The sequence below is a fragment of the Tiliqua scincoides genome, chromosome 1, assembly GCF_035046505.1.
Source record: "Tiliqua scincoides isolate rTilSci1 chromosome 1, rTilSci1.hap2, whole genome shotgun sequence".
NCBI lineage: Eukaryota > Metazoa > Chordata > Lepidosauria > Squamata > Scincidae > Tiliqua > Tiliqua scincoides.
Window position 1 is genome coordinate 213,379,894 of NC_089821.1, and position 21,767 is coordinate 213,401,660.

The 21,767-nt window shown below is 42.8% G+C and overlaps 1 protein-coding gene across 3 annotated transcripts in view; it reads left to right on the forward strand.

Moving 5' to 3' along the window:
• The first annotated feature begins 3,736 nt into the window (after nucleotides 1-3,736).
• Nucleotides 3,737-21,767, forward strand: part of STXBP5 (syntaxin binding protein 5) — a 157,361-nt gene continuing 139,330 nt past the window's right edge. For all 3 annotated transcript variants that reach the window (XM_066615477.1, XM_066615487.1, XM_066615497.1), the window contains exons 1-2: nucleotides 3,737-3,912; nucleotides 5,867-5,964. In XM_066615477.1, the coding sequence (XP_066471574.1) occupies nucleotides 3,757-3,912; nucleotides 5,867-5,964 (254 nt within the window). In that variant the 5' untranslated portion in view covers nucleotides 3,737-3,756. The remainder of the gene's footprint in view (nucleotides 3,913-5,866; nucleotides 5,965-21,767) is intronic.

Consider the following 21,767-nt stretch of genomic DNA (forward strand, 5'->3'; position numbering starts at 1 on the left):
TTTACAGAGAAAAATCAAATAACTAAATGGCTCCCTGTCGCTTTGGGCATATCAACAAATTTATTTTTCTCTGTAAACTGCTTTGTGAACAACTTTTCAACAAAGCTGTTTTCAACAGAGTGGTATAATAATGATGATGATGATGATGATGATGATATTTTCACATACAAAGCTTAAATTGGCTTTGTTTTCAATCAGTGGCTAAGAGTAGTGTTCTCCAAACTCCGTCCCGGGACCCCGGGACCAAATGCAGGCCATGGCAAGCCTCTATTCAGCCTGCGGCTAGAGAGATCTCCTGAAAGCCTCTGGCTCAGTTGACCAAACACAACCAGAGTTGTGTTTGTGGGGTGGGGGAATGGGGGTCCATTAAAGTGTGTGCTTTATTTCTCGGGTTGTGTTGGTGCTTGGAGAAATCCTGGACATTTGAGCCCATTCATTCTTTTATTAAATGTTATGTTTAAGCTTTTTTTTCAGCCCTTGACACTGTGCCAGATATTTGATGCAGCCCTTTGGCCAAAAAGTTTAGAGATCCCTGCCTAAGAGGAATGTCAGACCCACCCTAGCTGGGATTTAACTTTGATTTGACAACATCCACACACAAAACTAAAAGTACAGAGACTCAAATGAACTTCTTGCAGCCTGATCCTTTACATGCCCACTCCTAAACAAATTCTACCATATTCAGTCATATTGGCTGTGGGTCCCAACCACAGTTTGAAAAATACTGCTGTTAGCACTGCTGTGGATTGCAGCCACAATATCACATGTGAAAATGTCTTCTAACTCTGCAAATCAAAGAGCAAGTCCCATTGAATCACCAGTACAGAAGTATCTAGCACTCTTTGTCATGGAAACAAGGCTCAATATTTATCCTTGGTCTTTTAATCTATTCAGTTGAAAATTGTCTTTCTACTTTGTGGTATGCTTTATTTTTGCTTTGGGGGGGGGGGAACCCTTCGTAACCCTTCGTAAATAAAACAACACTTCGCTGGCCTCAAGCAGAATCAAATATTTCCATCCCACCTTGGAAGATACTGCCAATACACACCACAGGATGAGAACATGTATTATCATCAATATCTTCTTCTCCAGCATTTTTAAAAGTGTTACCCAAGTGTTATCTGAACAGCCCTCAGATTTAGGCTTCAAGGAGACAGTGATTTACCCAAGGTCACTCAGTGAGCTCTATAGCTAAAGGGGTTTTCAGTCATGCCTCTCACATCCAAGACCTATGGTCCACGTTGCCTTTTGCTTTTACTACAACAGGGCTCCATCCCTGAAAAAGATAATCTACTGGCACCAGCATCATAGCTGAGGCTTCACTGCTTCCCTCAGCCCTTTCACACAAGGTAGTACTTCCAAGAGAAGAACATCCCAACATGGGAGTCCCTTCAAACCAGCACACACACAAAAAACACCACCCTGGCTAAGGGAGCTTCTTCTCATCCAGCCCTTGACTCAGGCTGCAATCCTACCTGCATTTTCCTGGGAGGAAGCCCCACTGATTATAATGGGACTTACTTTTGAATAGACATGTAAAGGATTGGGCTCTCAGTCTTGAGCCTGAAGCGCAGGTAAAAGACAAGTGGATAGATACACTGTGAAGATGCACATGCTTTGGGGGAAGCACTCCTGTGCTGTGCTGATGGCACTCCCAAAAGTTTTTGCGAGATGCCCTGGAAGGAACAGCACCCCAAAGGCCATCCCTGTGGTGGGGTGAGAACAGGATGAGCACATCCAAGCTTGAGGGCGAAGCAGAAATCCATAAGCTCTGAGGTGTCATTGCTGTCTAAGTGGTCCACATCCCGATCCTATGCAGTTAGGGGTCAACTGCACTGTGTGCTCCATGCCATGGGGCTTTGTTCACACATTATGAGGGTGCATGGGACTGCTACCTTGCAGCACAGTCCTGTGCAAGCTTCCTATGAGCCCAAGCCTATGCACATTTACTCCGACATAAATCCCATTGTAGTCAATGGGGCTTACTTCCACATAAGCATGGATAGGATTGAAGCCGAAGAAGTTTGTCCCAGGGTTCACTGGGGCTTATTCTCAAGGAAACATACACACTCTTGAAGCCCCCTTAGCTCCCTGCCAGAAAGGCTTGGCCCCCCACCCTGACAACAGTGCACTTCCGCATTTTTACTTGGAAGTAAGCCACACTGAGAGCACAATACTATGCATGTATACCCAGGAGTAAGCCCCATGACAGTCCAAGGGGCTTACTCCTGGGTAAGTGAGCACAGAATTGCAGCCTAAGACTGCAATCCTATGCATGCTTTCCTGGGAGTCAGCCCCATTGAACTCAATGGGACTTACTTCTGAGTAGACATGCATAGGATTGGGCTGTAAGGCTACAATCCTAGCCACATTTACCTGTGAGTAATCTCCATCGGGACTTACTTCTGAGTAGATATGCACAGGCTTGGGCAGCAAGGCTGCAATCCTAACCACATTTACCTAGGAGTAAGCCCCACTGACTACAGTGGGATTTACTTCTGAGTAGACATGCATAGGCTTGGGCTCTACGAGCACTTGTCTACTCAGAAGTAAGTCCCACTGTAGTCAGTGGAGCTTCCTCTCAGGAAAGCGGGCCCAGGACTGCAGCCTCAGTTCCACGGGGCTCCCCCACCAGGGTGCGCGCGGGCACGAAGACTATTACTACTAGGATACTACGACCCCCCAAACCTCTGCGTTCCCCCGGTCCAGGGCTGGCTCTCGCCGGGCCGGGAAGGCAGCGACATCCGGGTGCTGCCGCCGGAGGAGGCCTGCGGGCGCGCATGCTCGGCGGTCCCGGCTCCCCAGCAGCTGCCACAGCGGCGGTGGGGAAGGAGGAGGCTCGCTCCGTCGCCCCCTCACGGTGGGGCCGCGTAGTCGGGCGAGGAGCGCCTGGCCGGGGGGTGGTGTTGGGGGCGTGCGGGAGCGCCGCCGCTGACACCCCGGGGCAGGAGTCGCGCTGAGGCAGCGGCTGCCTGACGGCGGCGCCCGAGGCGGGGGCGCCGGGCGGAATGACAGCGCGCGGAGCCCGGCAGGAGGCGAGGGGGGTGGGGAGCGCAGGCTGCCACTTCTCGCTCCGCAGCCGCTCCTGAGCGGAGGCAGGCGCCGAGCAGCAGCGGGGGAGGGAGGCAGGAAGGCGGGCGGGCCCCGAGCCACGGAGGCCCAGCCAGGCTCGGACGGAGCAGAGGCGCAGTGAGGCGGGGGAGAGCCCGCGGCCTCCCCGGGCGGTGCGGCGGAGGAGGGGACTGTTGGCGGAGGGAAGCCGGCCGCGTGTGAGGGTGTCGGGGAGGAGGAAGCGGCGCTGCCTCCTTCATCTCGCGCTGTATTTATTGACCTCCCGCTCCCTCCCTCCCTTCCTCCCTTCCCGTCAGGCTCCTTCCTCTTCCTCGACCAGCAGCAGCTCCACTCCCTCCCCGCACCTGATCAGGGTGTCTGCCTCCCTCCCTACCTCCCTCCCGCGTCTGGCTCTGGAAGCCTTTCCCGCTCGCCCCCTCGCTGGGCACGATGCTGGGCTGAGGGTGAGTGGATGCGAGAAGGCGGAGGCTTCCTGGGGCGCTGCTTCCCTCCCCCCGGACCCGCGTCCTGCTGCCCGCAGCCTCCCTCTTCCCTGCCTCGCCTCTCCCGCGGTGGTTTTTCCGATGAGGTGTGTGTGAGCAGGCGGGAGTGGGAGCCACGGCCGGAGGGGGGTGGGCAGGAGGAGGAGGAAGAGGAAGGGGGAGAGGAGGGGGGAGCAGAACAGGGTGCGCCGCCGAGGAGACCATGAGGAAATTCAACATCAGGAAGGTGCTGGACGGCCTGACAGCGGGCTCGTCGTCCTCCTCCTCGGCTTCCTCCTCCTCGCAGCAGCAGCAGGCTGCGTCCCGGGAGAACGACATCCAGGAGACCCTCCAGTCCGAACACTTCCAGCTCTGCAAGGTGAATGATGCTGCAGCCGTTAACAGCCGGGTGGGAAGAAATGGGGGGGGGGGGAGGATGAGGATGGAGCCATGATGGGTTCTGCAGGCTCTGGGCTTGGGGTCTGTAAACCCATCAATCCACATTTTCTCTCTCTTCCCCCCCCCCTTACGCGGGGTTATAGAACTACATTGTAATCCTCCCCCTAAATTACATTGTTCTATAGGGGTACACTGTAATTCCCCCCAAATTACACTGATTTGTAGGACTACTTTGTAGTTTCCTCCATTACATTGGTTAATAGGACTACATTGTAATCCTCCCCCCAAATTACATTGGTTTATAGGGGTACATTGTAATCTCCCAAATTACATTGGTTTATAGGGGTACTTTGTAATTCCCCCCCCCCAATTACATTAATTTGTAGGGCTACATTGTAATTCCTCTCATTACAATGTAGTCCTATTAACCAGTGTAATTCCCTCCCCAAATACATTGGTTTATAAGATTGCATTGTTAATCACCCCCCCTCCCTAAATTACATTGGTTTATAGGAGGAAGGGATGTAGATTGAAAGGCTTATTTAAAAAAGCCTTGCCTTTTCCTCTCATGGCAGTTCTTTTTTTTCTCCTGCAGTTTAGGCTGATCCTAAAGTGCGCACATAGAGATGCTGCTTTCTTTTGGGGTGGGGGTGGGGGTGGGGGGAAGAAATAATCCAACTGGTACATCAGTGTCTTGCTGTTGAACGCACATAGAATGTGCTTTTGATAGGAGAATGAGGCAAGGTACCCAATTGTCTGCATTATGGGCAATATAGGTTTGTATGAGGCTCCGGCACGCGTTAGAGAACCTTCTTAATGATTTTTTTTAGAGTTGGGGGAGGGGGAGAGAAGTGGATTATTAATATTTCTGTTCTGGTTAGGAAGAGTACATAACATAGTTGGTCTAAATTCCAAAAGGATGATGCAGCGAATTAATTCGCCAGCCATGCCAAGCTGAAATGCAAAATGATTTGAATGTTAATGTTCATCTCTACCTTTACAACACCTGTAGCCTAAGCTGCTGTAGTATGGTTTGCTTGGGGTTCTAATTATCTCTCTAAATTATAGGGAGGGTGGGAAAGAGTATGAACTTAAAGAAAAAAATTTAAGGAGTATTATCTGTCCTGGGCCCTCTTTTTCCTATGTAACCTCTCACTAGTTAAAGCAGTTGGAAGGCATAAGCCCGTGCTTGTATTTCATTAAAATAAGCTTTTGTGGGATTTTTTTAAATGACATTCATGTTAATGTCATAAAACATTGAACTTTGACACATTTATTACTATAATTTAACTGTAATTACAGTTAAATTACACCTGAGGTCAATATCTGATGAACAGAATATAACAAGAAAAAAATACATTACTTAAATTTTATACAAAAATGGCCTGCATTGCAATTTAGAGTTGCAGGGGTGTGTGTGTGCAAGAGATTTTAAAAGCTACTGTGGAGTAGCAGGTTTATGTCATCTAGGGTTTGCTTTAGAGAAATAGTGATGGCTCTCTGAAGATCCATTTTAATAATTAGTGGTCATTTAATTTACAGGACTGACTGCATCATCACATTTTCCAGAGTCTTTCTCAGATTTTAATTCAAATGCCATGACCACAGCTATTTGTGGAGATAATTACAAATTAGATAAGGAATACCATAGAGGTGAAAGGTGAATGGATAGATTGTTTAATTTTAAACATGCATGAGAAGGATCAAATTACAGTTTCATTTGGCATCACCTTGTTCGGTGAGGTTTGAATAGATTCTGCACCCATCCTTTTTTTGTCAGTAACATCAAGTGAAAGCCATTTAGATTATTCTGTTATTTTGAATACTTGTGGTTCTTTAATTAAGATGAAATCACTTCTTCCTAATATGTGCTTCTGCCTTTATTTTTCATCTCCTGCCTGATCCATCATTGCTTCACTGCTCTGACTTGCCAGACTGTACGCCATGGTTTCCCTTATCAGCCTTCAGCCTTGGCTTTTGATCCTGTTCAGAAGATATTGGCCATTGGAACTCAGACTGGAGCTTTAAGGCTGTATCCTTTTAAAATATATTTTAAAGAGGAAATTACTAAGAAGATTATCCTTGTCTACTATGCAATATTGGACTTACTGTGACAAAGCACTCTGGCAGCCAGGTATGCTTTCGAATGTGGGAAGGGGAAAACGCTGTTGTATTTACTTTTATCTGTTTATTTTATGTGAATAAAAGCAGCAAATTCGAACCAATACATTGTAAGATGGTCTGGGAAACTTTGCCGCCTATTTTCTTAAGATAGTGAAGTGGAAATTAGTTAATGATCTATTTGGTCTCAGTTGCTGGGTGTGTACCAAGGAAGTGCTATCTGATTAAAGTTGTTGTAGCTGTTACTTGTTTTGTAATGCTATAATGGTGTGTTTTTTAAAGGAGCAAATAAGGTTACTAGTACAAAATATGTATACTTTGTATAGCATGTTTTCTTTACCATTTGTGACCTGAAATGTAGTTCAAATTCTTATTTAGTATTTGGGTGGGTTTCTATTGTGAATTTGCTACAGTGTTCCTAACTGCTGATCTTTTTGAGGTAGGGGTGTGTGTGTGTGTTTCTTTCCAAGTAAAAACTTTTCCTCTTTTCAGTGTTCCCTGAAGCATTTGGTGGGCCAAACTTTTCCTCTAGTGTGTTCCCTGAAGCATTTGGTGGGCCACTGTGAGATACAGGAAGCCGGACTAGATGGGCCTTTGGTCTGATCCAGTGAGGCTCTTCTTATATTTTCTGTTTCTTGCTACCTCTTTTTTTCAGAAGAATAATAATTTTGTATTTGTGACTTTAATAATAATAATAATAATAATAATAATTAATAACTTTATTTTTACCCCGCCTTTCTCCCTGAAGAGACTCAAGGCGGCTACAACAGGTTAAAACAGATTAAAAACATAATTTAAAACAAATAAAAACATATTAACACATATCATAAAAACAGCAGTCAAATAAAAAATAGTCCGGTAAAAAGAGCATAGAGCAGCAGCAAATCATAAAAGAATCAGGCCTGTAAAAAATATAAAAGATGTTAAAAAGATGTTAAAAAGGCCGATAACTCAGAAGGCTTGTTTAAACTTTAAAACTCAAAATTGACTAATATCAATTGAAAATATTGTCCATTTTTTTGCATGCTTATTGCTTCCCCCCCCCCCCCCACAAAAAAACTTTTAATATAACTCTATTGGCAGAATTGAAGAGATTTGGAAATGTACATTTGCTACATTATTGCTACTAGTATCGGAGACGTGCATTTTTTAAAAAGATGGTTGAAGTAGTTGGAATAGCAATGATATACTTCATGTTCTTGCATTATGTTAGGAGATCATTGCTGTGTTAATAATTGGAAAAACTTTGAGTTGCAGGAGAGTACCTGGAATAAGTCAGTAAGCTGGGTTGACAGAACTGTTTCATATGCTATGTGATTAATCAGTAGAAGCCTACACTGAAGTATAAACTTAAAAAATTGATGGAGCAAAATTAAAGGAATAAATATGCAGTAACTATTTTTTCTGTGGTGGCAATACGTAAAAAGTCTTTCAAGTATGCTTATGTTGGCAACTTTCAGTCTCAAAAGACTATGGTATCGCGCTCTGGATGGTGGTTGTGGCACAGCATCTAGTGTGGCTGAAAAGGCTGTTTTGGGAGTGACAATCCCTTCTACACTGGGAGCAAGTGTAGTGTGTCCCTGGTCTGTCTCCCTGACTGTGGGCCTTCCTTCTTTGCCTCTTTGCCTCAGTCTGTTGGCCAAGTGTTTCTTCAAACTGGGAAAGGCCATGCTGCCTTTCCAAAGGCCAAAGCCTGCCTCCAAACAGGCCGCTGAGAGGCCAGGGTTTCCCACCTGTTGAGGTCCACTCCTAAGGCCTTCAGATCCCTCTTGCAGATGTCCTTGTATCGCAGCTGTGGTCTACCTGTAGGGCGCTTTCCCTGCACGAGTTCTCCATAGAGGAAATCCTTTGGGATCCGGCCATCATCCATTCTCATGACATGACCGAGCCAATGCAGGCGTGTGTTTCAGCAGTGCATACATGCTAGGGCTACATGCTAGGGCAAGTATGCTTAGGGCTACAGACAACTCTATTGACATTGGTGGGATTTACTTCTGAGGAAGCATGGCTAGACTCAGTTTGCATATCAAGAGAAAGAAGTAAGCTTTCTGATATATATTTTTGGGAAAATATTTTTGTGTCATCTTAAGGTTTTCATCTGTCAGTTCGTACTCACAATATTGAATCTGTATTTCTGTCTCTTTACTGATGTAGTTATTCAGTTTCACAGTGAGTGGTGATTCTTCCTTGTTTCCAGTAGCAGCTACCTTTTACCCAACAGGGAAAAGTAGTTGCTTCTGGCAGAGCTGGCAAGGTATGACTTATTTTTAAAGAAAGCTGCTGATGAGGAGAGGTCAGTGTATGAAAGCCAATTCTTAACGTATGACAAGAAGTGAACTTCTGCAGAAGATTTTCTTGATGCTATTTCTGGTGGAAGGAATTCCCTTTTAATTGTGCTGGAATTTTGTAGAAAGGAATGGAAAACATAAATGTAAGACTTCTGTGATAATAAATGGAATTGGAGATAGTATAAGTGGTTTGATAGGAGCAAACTATTAAAATGCCTTCCTAGGTGACAGACATGTGTTGCACATCTGTGCTTGGTCATTCATATACTTCTGTTGTAGCAGTCTAAGGTTACAGAACTCTGGCAGAGTATGCCTCTGGATAGATTAGATTCTTAAAGGTTTTTTTTATTTACTAATATTAACCATAACAATTAAGATGAAAAGCTTTTCCTTTAGCATACAATTGCAGCCTTTCACAATCTTTCTGAAAGTTTAGTTTTTAAAAAAACCTTTGCTCTGATTTTGTTTCTGTCTCTTCTTGTGCAGTTGTTAATTTATTCTCCTTAACTAAATGCACCCTGGGTTTCAGCATCCTCTGGCTGAATGTTTTCAAATGTTGTTGAACATTTCGTTATAATCTGAAATATGAATTAGTGTTTTAGTTTCACATCATCCTGATACTCTGTGTCCTTTGATAAAATGTCAAATAGTACATCTGAAACTGACCATTAACATCAGTAGACATTGGCAGCTTTAGAAGTTTATTTCCATGCTCACTCTATTTTGTTAAGGACTAGGAATGGATTGTGCTGAGGAGTATTATGGGTATGTACTAAAATAACAGATTTGCTGTCACATTCATAGAAAAATAATTTTGGGTTTCAGGGAGAGGGAATTACATATTTTTCAAAGTAGATGTTGGTTGGGTTTAGATGTAACCCTAGCCCATGGTTTAGCATTACTAGCATGATCCTCTGTCTTGCATGTTCTCTCCACTTTACACACTAGGGTTGTAACCTCCCTTCATGGTTTAAAACAAATACCTGAGCTGCCAAACTGCCAGTTTATTCTACCTATACTTTGTCAACAAGCTATCTAATTCTGGCTTGATATTGTGGTCTGTTCACAAACTGTGTTTAGAAGAAACTGGGATTTGCTGGGTTTGGACACAGCACCAAATCTCTGCGTTAAAAAGTGAATGGAAGCTACAGTTTTGACCCTTTATATGTAGAGATGTGAGCGTGTCTGCAGCTTGTTCTGGTAATACTAAATCATGGTTTAATGCAGGTTTAGTGCATGGTTTAATGCCACCTTGAAGAATACCACATGCCACTTTTAAAGTACAGAATCCTGAATGTGCCACCACACCTTACTTTGGCCCTCTCCATATCTGTTTGGGTGGTTTTACTAGGCCACATGGTCTGCCAAGCCTCTGCTCCCTTTCTGGGCTTTACACCAGGAGAAGTAAGCCCTGCATTGGCCAGCACAGCTATGACAGGTGACTTTGCGCATGCCACTTAGGAAGTGTCCATGTGCTACTAGTGAACACACATGCCGCAGGTTGGCCACCCCAGTCAGTGGGGTCACTAGGGGGGTGTGGGCCGCACTGGGTGATGCACAAAGGGAGGGTGACACCACTACTAACAAAAAAATTTTAAGTCCTGGTATTTTTGAATAATATCATCAGGTTATATTTCAATCAATGTATAATTTCATGCAGGATACAGTGAAACAAACTACACTGAAATATCTCTATCAAAAGTTACAGCCAAAAAATGAGTGGGGTGGGGCAATGGTACATCACCACACCTATCGCCTGGGGCATTGCCTTGCCCACTGCATAGGAGAAGGTCCATCATAGGGGTGATGTGCTGACCTCTTGCACTGGGTGACACAAGCTGTAGTGATACCACTTTTCTCTGTTTAAATGTTATCTCTGAACCTAGTCATTGTTGGAGCACTGATGCTTGGCCTTGTTCTTAGTTATATCCCAAAATTGAGAGCAATTGCACAGTAAGGTAATTCTTTCCAAGAATTCTGTGCTAGTATACTTAATGGAAATATGGGCTTTGTATGGCTCTTTCTCTTTCTCAGTGCTAGGGAGGAAGTGTGAATAACAGCTTTTTTGGAGCTAGGAAGAGAAGGTTGGATTGCTTCTACTCTCTAGAAGAGAGTAAAACCTAGAAGCAAACTATTAAAATGCCTTCCTAGGTGACAGACATGTGTTGCACATCTGTGCTTGGTCATTCATATACTTCTGTTGTAGCAGTCTAAGGTTACAGAACTCTGGCAGAGTATGCCTCTGGATAGATTAGATTCTTAAAGGTTTTTTTTATTTACTAATATTAACCATAACAATTAAGATGAAAAGCTTTTCCTTTAGCATACAATTGCAGCCTTTCACAATCTTTCTGAAAGTTTAGTTTTTAAAAAAACCTTTGCTCTGATTTTGTTTCTGTCTCTTCTTGTGCAGTTGTTAATTTATTCTCCTTAACTAAATGCACCCTGGGTTTCAGCATCCTCTGGCCTGATGAATTGTAGCAACTTTATTCCTCTTATTAAGATATTATGTCCACTAGAACCTTAATAGGCATTCTCAGAACCATTTGTGTTGGCAGAAGCGCAGCACATGAGTGAATTCTGTTGTCTGTTCAATGGAATGTTTCTTCAGCTCTTTTAATTTCCATGTGTTTTGGGCATTTGAACTTGGTGAATTTTGACTATATCATCCACCTTGAGCTCATCAATGTTTGTCAGTCTTTGTCTTTTTGAAACTTCCTCTTGGGTCTTGTTGTGTAGGATTGGGTATTTATGAAGAAGCAGAATTATTAATCTTCATTCCCCAAGGAAAGAAGTTGAAGTGGTAACCTCTTTCTCTTAATGCAGGGCTTTTCAAACTAGGGTGTCGCAGCACCTCAGCCTGAGGGCCCTGGCCTCTACCCCCTTAAGTGGAGGGGGCAGGGAGGAGGTAGCGTTGTGATCCTGGGGATCACTAAGGGGGCTGCAGGGACTGGCATGTACTCACCAGTCCCTGCTGCAGCCTCCCAGGGGTGCAGGGAGCCCTGTGTGACCCTCTGGGAGGCTCCCCGATGCTTAAAAAGTGAAAGCAGAGTGATCGCGCTCCACTTCTGGTTTTGCAGAGGTGGAATGCGGTTACCCCGCTTTCACTTTTTAAACTTTATGGAGCCCTGCAGATGGTTGCACAGGGCTCCCCGCAGCCTCAGGAGGCTGAAGCAGGGACTGTAAGCACATGCACCCCCCTCCCTCCCAGCCCTGCAAGGACTTACTGCTGCTCAAACTCTCCTAGAGAGTTTGAGAACCGCTGTCTTAATGAATATGTGATTGGGTTAGTTTAAGCAATTTCTGCCCAATGTTGAATATACGCAAAAGGGACCAAATGTGTACACCTGTGGGCTGGGCAAAAATGGGTTTTAATATTGTTTTTATTTCTGTCAAGATTGTTTCAAACTCTTTAGATGACTGAGCTACTCTTCCTAATATTGTCAGTAAATTGTGATGAGAATAAATCTGTTCCCAAATCATCCCAGCTAAACTTCCTGCTGAGCAGTGAACTTGTAAATAATATATCTTTAAAGAAATCCTCAGGTTGTTGCTTGTGAGCAGAAGAATGTCAAATCTTGACTTTCTAAAGGTCTTGACATTTAATCAGAATACCCACCTTTATATGTTCCCCATCTAGAATCAAATCTTAATGTTTGCACTCTGTTCTTTGATCTGAGACAAGTTCCAGATTAATTACTGTGGTCATAGCACATGTAAACGTGCGAAGGATGCTTTTTGTAGTGAGATCTTTCTCTGTGTCAGCAAGGTTTCCTCTAGTTGGTTTTTAAAAGAAGATGCTTCCAGAAGTCTTTCTCTAGGTATTGAGAAAACAATTTTTTTTATTATGCTTTTGAATTACAATCTTTGCCAACTTCTTTTGTATCACCCAGAATTTTCTCTAATTTGTTTGAGGCATGTGTTAATCTTTGATATTTAATCATAATACAAAATTATGCAGGGGATGGATAGAGTGGATAGAGAGATGCTCTTTTCCCTCTCACTTATTATTAACAGTATTAATAAATACTTAACATTAGAGCCAGGGGACATCTACTAAAGTTGAGTGTTGGGATTGTTAGGACAAAAGAAGATATTTCTTTATCTAGCATGTAAGTAGTCTGTGGCACTCCTTGCCACAGGAAGTAGTGAAGGCATCTTGCCTAGATGCCTTTAAGAGGGGATTGGACAAATTTCTGGAGGACAGGTTCATCACAGGTTACAAGCCATGGTAGGTGTGTGCAAGCTCCTGGTTTTAGACTGTCTGTGATTGCCAGATGCAGGAGAGGGAACCAGGATGCAGGTTATGTATGTTGTCTTGTGTGTTCCCTGAAGCATTTGGTGGGCCACTGTGAGATACAGGAAGCTGGACTAGATGGGCCTTTGGCCTGATCCAGCGGGGCTTTTCTTATGTTCTTATACTGGCAGCACATCTGAAGTGTAAATGTGTGACAAGGTGGTGCTGGTCAAATTGAGCTTAGATTTTTGTCATCATAGCCCAAATAGCGGCTCATGTTGATCCTCTCTTTATAAGGGAGGTCTTAGCCAATATATTTCAGAACAGATCTGTGATTTGTCAAACATCTCCTTGGCAATGGTTGGGCCTCTGTGTTTGCCCTGTACAGTTTGAAAACTGTATAAAACTCTGTATCCAAACAGTTTACCATGGCTTGAAGCAGATACTTGTGTATCTTTCTAGTTTGTCCACTGGCCTAGCAACACTGTAGTTGATTTGTACTACTATCTGACAGTTTTTTGTCATGAAACTTGAACAAGCTTGCAAGGTGTCTTTCTGAAAATAAGCAGTGCAACCTTTTGCTTTCAGAAAGCAGTAGCTTTGGTGGAGGGAAGCCAGCTGATATTTTTTTCAGGGCTGCAACATGTCTGTCGTTCAGATGACCACAAAGGCTGCCTTCTGTTGGCAGTATAGTAATACCTCCTGCAGCAATGTGGATAAGTTCCTGGAAAAAAAGAGTGCTATGTGGAGCAGTGCTATAGGAGGCAATTATAGCATGGTTCAAATGCAGACATATTCACAGTATTGTACTTGCTAGGTTGGAACCTGCCATATAACTGATCACCATCATTGACTCCTCTCACGTGGCAGCAGTAGAAGATGAGAGGAGCTGCTCCCTGGAGGATGTACCAGGTTAAGACTCGTCCTTGGGCTTCTGGTTGTAGAAGACATCTAGTGAAGATAGTCTTTCCTGTTGTTTTCCCCCAAAGTGTTTCCTGGTAGCTAGCAAGCAAGTGTATTATAGCTAGAATACACAGCTGCTGTCGGCTGAAAGCATACTGCAGACAGTTGTACTTTTCTGTATCAGACTTCTGAATGGTTTTATGGATTTTAGCCTTTTATAAAAGAGAGATACTGTACAAGTTTCACACAGGTCAAATAGTGTTATAATGAAATAGTGTTATAGGAAGCAGTGTTATAAGCTATACTGCTGTCGTATAAATCCAGAACATCATAATTTAGTCAGGTCACACTGTATTAATTCCCATAATATTACTGTACTTCCTTTAGCACTGATTTATTACAGTCCTCTTTGTCCTGACAGGTATTGTAGCCAATGTGAACAGTGCATTCTCAGAAGCTTGGGGCTGGCCCATCTGCACCAGTTTCTTTCAATATCTTTTGCAATCTATCTCTGTCATGCTGTCTCACACAGTACTTGACTTCCCAGTATCATATCCTCAACATTGCAGATGGTATTACTATATAGAGGTCAACATTTTCTGTTTTCTGTACAACATCCATGCTGCCATTAATATGGCTTGTGGAAGCATCACTCTTCGGTCTCCTCTCTCATATGAAGTGATTAATTCTTCTTTCCATTTTCCCATTATACTGGAGATGCTTGATTCTACTGTGAGCTTTTTGGTTGGCATCACAGAACATATGCAGTTAAAATGCCTAGAAAATATTAATTATAAGTATTTATGTCCTGTACAGCTTTTCAACCAAAAAAGTTCACAAAGTAGTTTACAGAGAAAATAAAATAACCAAATGGTTCCCTGTCCCAAAAGGGCTCATACTCTAAAGAGATAACAGAAGAGACACCAGCAAACAGTTTCTAGAAAAGACACTTTGCTGGGGTGAAGAGGGACAGTTACTCTCCCCTGCTAGATATAAATTCAGGTCCTGGAAATATGGCTGCTCCAGGAACTATTCAGGCAACTTGTGGACTAAACTATCAGGCAATTGTTTATCTCATTTGAGACAACACTCCTAAAATTCTTGGAAAATACATTTTGCTAATTATGGAAGATAAAAATCCTGTAACATAAAAATAAATTTGCTTTGTAGCACAAAGCATTTGGTATTCTGTCAAATTCAGTCCTGTTGTGAATTTGTATTTGCAGTTCACATGTTAGTTAAGGATGACAGTCCTAAAGCTTGTTTGTTCACTTGGTTCTGCCACTATACTCGCTGTTTCTTCAGATTTAGTTTTCTGTTCATGGAGATCCAATTCAGCTGCTTCTTTTCTCGGGTTTTCTGTCAAATTTGGAAAACTACCTATAGTGTTAGTTCCTGCCATATAGTTTTTCATATAAAGATCTTATTCAAGCATTTGACATATAAGGTTGGTGCCTATATTAAGAGTTGTGTTATGATAGCTAGAAGCAAAAAGGGGCTGGTTGAACCAAGGCACCAAATTAACCCTAGTCATTCACAGAATTGATAGTTGTGGCCCCTAGTCAAAGTTCAGTGGTTCTTTCATTCACAGAAATGTTCTAGTTCTAGCTTTTTAGTTCTCATCTGCAATTGAAATGTGAAGAAAATGCTTTGTAATATTCACTGTTGAACAGTGTGTCTGATCATTACAAATCAAGGTTCAGATTAGTCCAGTTAAACTTTCATTGACTTGAGGTATGTCCTTCACGTGCAGCTACATCAAATACTGTTTCTTCCTTTTGTGACCTTGCTAAAGAACATAGATTTAGCCACATTTGTATTTATAGATGATGATATTTGCTGCACGTCCAGTCAAAATACATTGCTTTACTCCTTGCAGAATACGGCATTAGTGCCAAGCTTCTGAGTTAACTTGTTCACAAGGAAACCTGCTAGTAAAATAAATTTATCTGGTTTCTGGGCTATTCGTATGTATTTTTCAGAAATCTCAAAATCCGTCTTTACACTGTGCTTTTTCCCTCCTAGCTTTCCTAGTACAGGCATCCCCCCGCCCCCGTATCCACAAGGGATCCATTCCAGGGCCTCCCACAGATACAGAAACTGTAGATATGGGGAAAGCCTATTTCTATGCCCTCCCTTCAGCTCCATGCCATGATGTTGTTTCTTTACTGGGGAAAAATGTGTCTTCCTTAAGCATGCAGGCATATAGCAGTGTGCAGGCAGCCTGAATGCTTGAAAAGACTACTGAACACAAACAGGGAACGGTTTATTTCCTGTTTGCGTTTGATCTAGTCTTTTCAAGCTTCCAGGTTGCCTGGAGCCTGCCTGCAAGTCACTATAAGCTAGCATGCTTATAGTGACCTGTAAAAGGAAGACATCATTTCGACCTGGTAAACAAATAAACAGTGTAATGAATGAACCCCCTATAGATCCACAGATGAATAAGGTCTTCTGGCAGCTGGTCCAAGAGGCATGGTGCCACAACTGAGAAAAAAACTTTGCAAACATCCTTGCCCAGTTTGCAGCAGGCAATCTGGATAGAGAGATTGCTCTCATGGCTGGAATGCTAACCTGTGGTATGAGTTAATCTCCATACTCCAAATTAAAATGTCACATTTGCCAATTTTCTCTAGTAATTGGCTACCATAGATCATGTGTGAACCCAGTTTCAGCTTTTTGTCTTACTATAAGTCCCTAACTGCACATCTTGAACTCCAGCCCTTGAACTCCATTTCTAGGGAGAGTCTAGCAAAATGACTACACATACATACTATATGTAATGTTTCTGGCAGCCTCAGGAGCACAGAATCCCAATTATTATTAATAATTGATTAGTAAATCAAAATTTCTATGTCTCTTTTTTGGTCTAGTAAAGCTAAGTGGGTCCTGATAAATTGTCATTTAAAAAGTGGGTCTCGGTGTTAAAAAGTTTGGGAAGCTCTGCTCTTTAGGAATGAGATAACCTCCATAGATTCTCGACCAGCATTTCTCAGTGTTTGTCCCCCACTGTTCCAATTCACATGGTCCACCTATTGGAAGTATTGCTGGAAGTGGTGATGATGTCATTATCACATGGCATCTGGCTTCCCAATCCGGAAGTAACCAACAGTAGGAGCCTTGGAGCGGATAGAACAACTTTTTAAATCATGCGAAAAGTGCACGCTGGAGCTTTGCCTGCTGAGCCAAGCCTCCTGCTGCTGCCTGTCATATTGCACTACTGATCTTGCTGCCAAGCGGCAGGGCTCTGGGTCTTCCGTGAGTACCACTGGATACCAGCTCAAGAATTGCTGGTGGTACAAGTACCACTGATTGAGAAAGACTGCTCTAACCTGAACACTTGGATCTCACAGGCATCATATAAATGGTGTGTTGTCATCTGACAGTTTCACTAGGTTCAGGCTTATTTCCTAGATTTATGATTCATTTTTAACCAGTTCTTAGTGATGGTGGCGCTTCCTTTTTTTGCTGAAGATGCTGAGGGGATGCTTCCTAAAGATACTGTGTGGCACGTGTTTTAGATGTGGTATGATTCTTGTAATTTTGTGTTGCCTGCCCTTTTCTGTAAATCATCATACTTTGTTATATGAGCTTTATTGTCTTAATCAAGCTTGCTCAACATTTCTTCCTTTGTTTGAAAAAAGCTTAAGTCAAAGCACAGATGCACCTACTGGTACTTCAGTTTAATTTAAACCAGGGTATTTAATAATCTAGGATAGTTCTAATTTTAGTTCTTCTTAAATTTTTTTAAACATAGTATTTTATATTTGAAACTGTTTTAGATATACTTTATGCAGAATAATATTGAATCCATAATTTTAAATCTGAGAGGAAAAAAATAACAGAAATTTTGTGCTTTTTTAATGCCTGCATATTGTGTATGAACTCTAAAAATATCTTGATCATGTTCTTGAAATAATCATTGCTGCTTGAACTTATTAAAATGAGCTTGTGTAACTACTTTGATGCTTAGCTGAAGGGAACCTGAAGAGTTCCTAGCCAATGTCTGAACTTGAAGATGGGAGGAGGAAGGAAGCAGAGGAGTAGGAAGCTAGCTTCTATCTAGGAGTTTGTAATAAGAAAAGTCTGCCTAAGAGGACCTCAGAACCACTGTTGTAGAGAGACATCATGCAGTCCATTGCCAGAGGCTGAGTCATTTAACATTGGTGATTGTTAACATTGCAGCCAGAAGAGAAAAGCTGGATTGGAATGTGGATCGGATTGCCCATCCAGCTGCAGGGTATTTAAAACATGTTCAGAAGAACAGGCACTAAAGCTCTTGCATCCTTTTTTTTTTTTAAAGGACCAGAATGTTTACTTTGTCATGTGACTGCTCTAATCTGTGTATCCCCTTTTTATCATTTGAACCTGGTAAATCTTTTTAGAGTACTCTTGGAGGAAGACTCTCTTTATACATCTAAGAACCTGAGTGGAACTGCATTTGTCCGGAAGCCTTAGGGGTTTGTTTTTGGAGGACTATAAGCTATCAAAGATGCTGTATCATTTCTGGCAATCTTAACAAGCCCTGCACCAAATTCAGTCATCTTTTGTTCCATCAAAATACTGCTGTGACTTCTTCATTGACTTCAGGTTGTCTTTCTGCTGATTCACAAGCTTTTATTAAAAGGATTTACCGTAACTTTGTATTGCCTATTTTTGGTAGAATAGGCTATGCTTAATTTTGTTATAAGGTCATCCTGTAATGTGGTTTTAGGAGCTTTTGATCTTGTTCTGGTATGTGTGGATTTTATTGTGAAGATGAAATTATGGGCCCAAAATTAGGAATGTTTAATTTAGAGGGGAAAACTTTGTGGGAGAAATCATGGCTTTGGGTATGCCTCTTCTGTCTTAAATTTGGCCTGCCAACATGTGCTTAGACTATGTAATATTTCTTAGAATTTAAGTTTTTGTATGGCTCATGTTGAAATGGATGGGTGTCCCATGCTAAGAGGAGAAGGTGTGGTGCAAGGTAAAAAAAAGAAATCTGTGTTTACTGGCTAGTATAGGTATTAATGTTACTACATGACCCCTATAGTATGTTTACATTTTACATTTTTTCCCATTGGCCAGTCAAAGCAGGATATATAAGGCAGTTGCCCATCAAGGTACTGGCCACAGTTAAATCTGTTTAGTTTCAGGAAAGATAACTGTATCACATGCTTTAAGACCATGTCCTGGGATATTTGTTTTGGAGCAAGGGGATGGTTTTTGAGTAAGGGTCCCAGCCTATTCAATTTTCCAGTGCCATTACTGCTGTTCCAATGGTGTATGCACTGTTTCCTGTGTTGGGAAGGCAGTCAAAAAGACCTCCTCAGGGTATGGAAAAATTTGTTCCCTTACCTCGGGGCTGCATTGCGGCTGTGCCGGTGCTGGAAATTTGGATAGTGTTGGGCCCCAAGTATGCTATATGGAGGTTAATGTATGAAAATAGGAGGTGGGTGGATATGAACAGTTTTAATGATGTAGTAAAAAATGTATTCATGACATCTGTATACCACAATTTCCCAAGGAATTCATGTAGCTATAATATTTCATTTATCTGTATATCATGGTATCAAGAATGATCTTGCAACACTTAGGACCCACTCCTATCCAACTTTCCTGTGCCGATGTAGCCCTGTGGTAAGAGAACAAATGTTTCCCTTTGCGCAGCTGCATTAGTGCTGGAAAGTTGAACAGGATTGGGCCCTTATTATTATTATTATATCCATGGGTAGGGAGTATCACTTGGTTAAATCAGGTGAACATTTTACTCTAAATTTTCTGGGTTATCATGGTATGTGCTATGAACAATTACTAGGATGTGTTTCTTTATGACCTTCTGGTAGTCTGACCTCAGTTTGCTCTAATACTTATTGAGCAGGCAGTGTTGATAAAGTCATAGTTCAGCTCTTCTTTCTGCATTTATAGATAACTCTGCATGTTTTCTTGACAAGGTGTGTTGGTTCTACTTTAGTTGCTGCATAAGGAGGAATGACTTTACTGATAGATGTAATGCAGCAATATAAAATATTTGGTCACTTGCCTGAAAGGTCTAAGTACCAGACTAATTGTGTCTGTATATTATGTTGTGAGATTGCATTTTGTGTTGAACCATTGTTTAATATTTCTTATGTTAAAACAGTCTAGTACAAGTTTTGTAAATAACAGTTCTATGGTCAGACTTCCTGAAAGTGTTTGTTCTAGCAAAGTACATAGTAAAAATGAGTAGAGGTGGTTCCTGATATTCCTATTTAATGTATATAGTATTTCAGAGTAACATAAGCAAGAAGACAATGCTGGGTTCTTACTTTAAAGAGCTTGCAGTCAGGCAGCCCAATCCCAAACTGCCCTGGGTGCACAGCTGCAGCAGCGCCAAGAACGACTCCTGCCACATCCTGCATACCTCAACCTGCTGCGGGTGGCACCTTGGGACAAGGGAACTTTCGTCCCCTTCTCCCAGGTAAGGGAAGCAGCCCCTCAATGGGGCTACTCAATTTACTGCCGACCAAATGTTGATGGTAAGGTAAAGGTGTTCGCGTAGGGCGCCGAGCCCAACACGACCGCCTTGGATCCGGTGGAGTGGAGCTCTGTGGGACGCGCCTCCCACCTGCCCTTTCTCCGCCTTCCACCTCCCCAGCATGCCCTCTCTCTGCTCTCTGCCTGCCTCCCCCCTCCCCGGAACGCCTCCTCCCTGCCCCTCCCCTTACTGTGCCATGGCTCGGCGGTCTGTGAGACCATGAGACTAGTACGGGCGCTGGCCTGGCGGTAAGCCTTGCAGATGTGCCTTACAGCACGTTTGCAACAGTGCGCTCCGGTGGAAAGCCGGATTGGGCTCTAAGACTAGCAGTGGGGTAGCCACTACAGCGAGGGAAAATGGAGGAAAAATTAACAATAGATGAATAATACATACAATACTCATGCTTGTACAGAACCTCCCCTACTTAAGAATGTTCAGTTTACAAACACGGACTTTCAGCTTGGTTAGCAGCCAATGCTGCTGAGTATGAAAGCTATTCAGGAGCATTCCCCGTAGCTCCACAATGAAACTGACTATGCCCCAAGTGAATCTGACAAGTTGAGAAGTGAATCTCACAACATTTGGAATAAAACCTGCAACTGAAGTGATACTGATGGTATACAGAGTGAAAGGGACAGCAACAGGCATTACTGTGCTTATAAACAAAATTGCTTATGAACACGCCCTTGGAACCTAATGTGTTTGTAAATAAGTGAGCTTCCATAGTAATTTGAAAAACCTCAAATTACTATGGAAGCTCACTTCTTTACAAACACATTGGGTATGCTTAGTTTATTTCTACAGAGATGATTTTAGGGGTATAAAATGTAGTTTTATTAAAATTTTGCTTTAAAATAGATTCTAAACACTTTTGCCAGTATAACTGGTGTATCCTAGTCTAATCATATACTGGCTAGGCTGCTATCTATTGGGTTTGGGCTGTTAGCAGAGTTACTATGGAGCTGTAGTGTATGTGTGAATCCAGATTTATATCCATTTTTTTCTCTGAACCCGCATCAAATACTGCCACCTTCATGGTGAGGTGCTTTCTCTTACAATAATTTTAAATGTCTCCAAGGTCCACCTGGGTCACAGAGCAGTACCATATCTTCTGCAAATAATACAGTGCCCTTCTAGCCTCCAAATGATAACAAGAAAAAAACTGAAGACAATTGTTGGACAACATTATTGCTGTAAATACTAAAAAAAGACGGGATGCTAGTAGTAATGGTTTATGGCAGGGGTGCCCAAACCCTGGTCTGGGGCCATTTGGGACCCTCGGGGACCCCCACTTTGGCCCATGGGAGCCTCCAGTTTCCACTGAGTCTCCGGGAGCTACATTGGCTGCCCATTCGTTTCCGGGCCCAATTCAAGGTGCTGGTTTTGACCTTTAAAGCCCTATACTGCTCTGGGCCAGGTTATCTTAGAGATCGCCTACTCCCGTACAATCCGGCTCGTCCTCTCAGGTCATCAGAGAAGGCCTTTTTACAAGTGCCGCCGCCTAAGGAGGTACGTGGGGCGGCGGCAAGAAATAGGGCCTTCTCAGTAGTGGCACCAACGTTGTGGAACTCCCTTCCCCTTGACTTGAGAATGGCTCCCTCCCTCGTGACCTTTCGGTGAGGCCTGAAGACCTTGTTGTTTAACCAAGCCTTCTGACGTTATGGCCTTTTTAACATCTTTTATATATCTTTTAGTTGCTTTTTTACAGGCCCAATTCCTCTAAGAACTGCTGTTTTATGCTCTTTTATTTTTGACTCTTCTGACTACTGTTTTTATGGGTTCTGCTAATG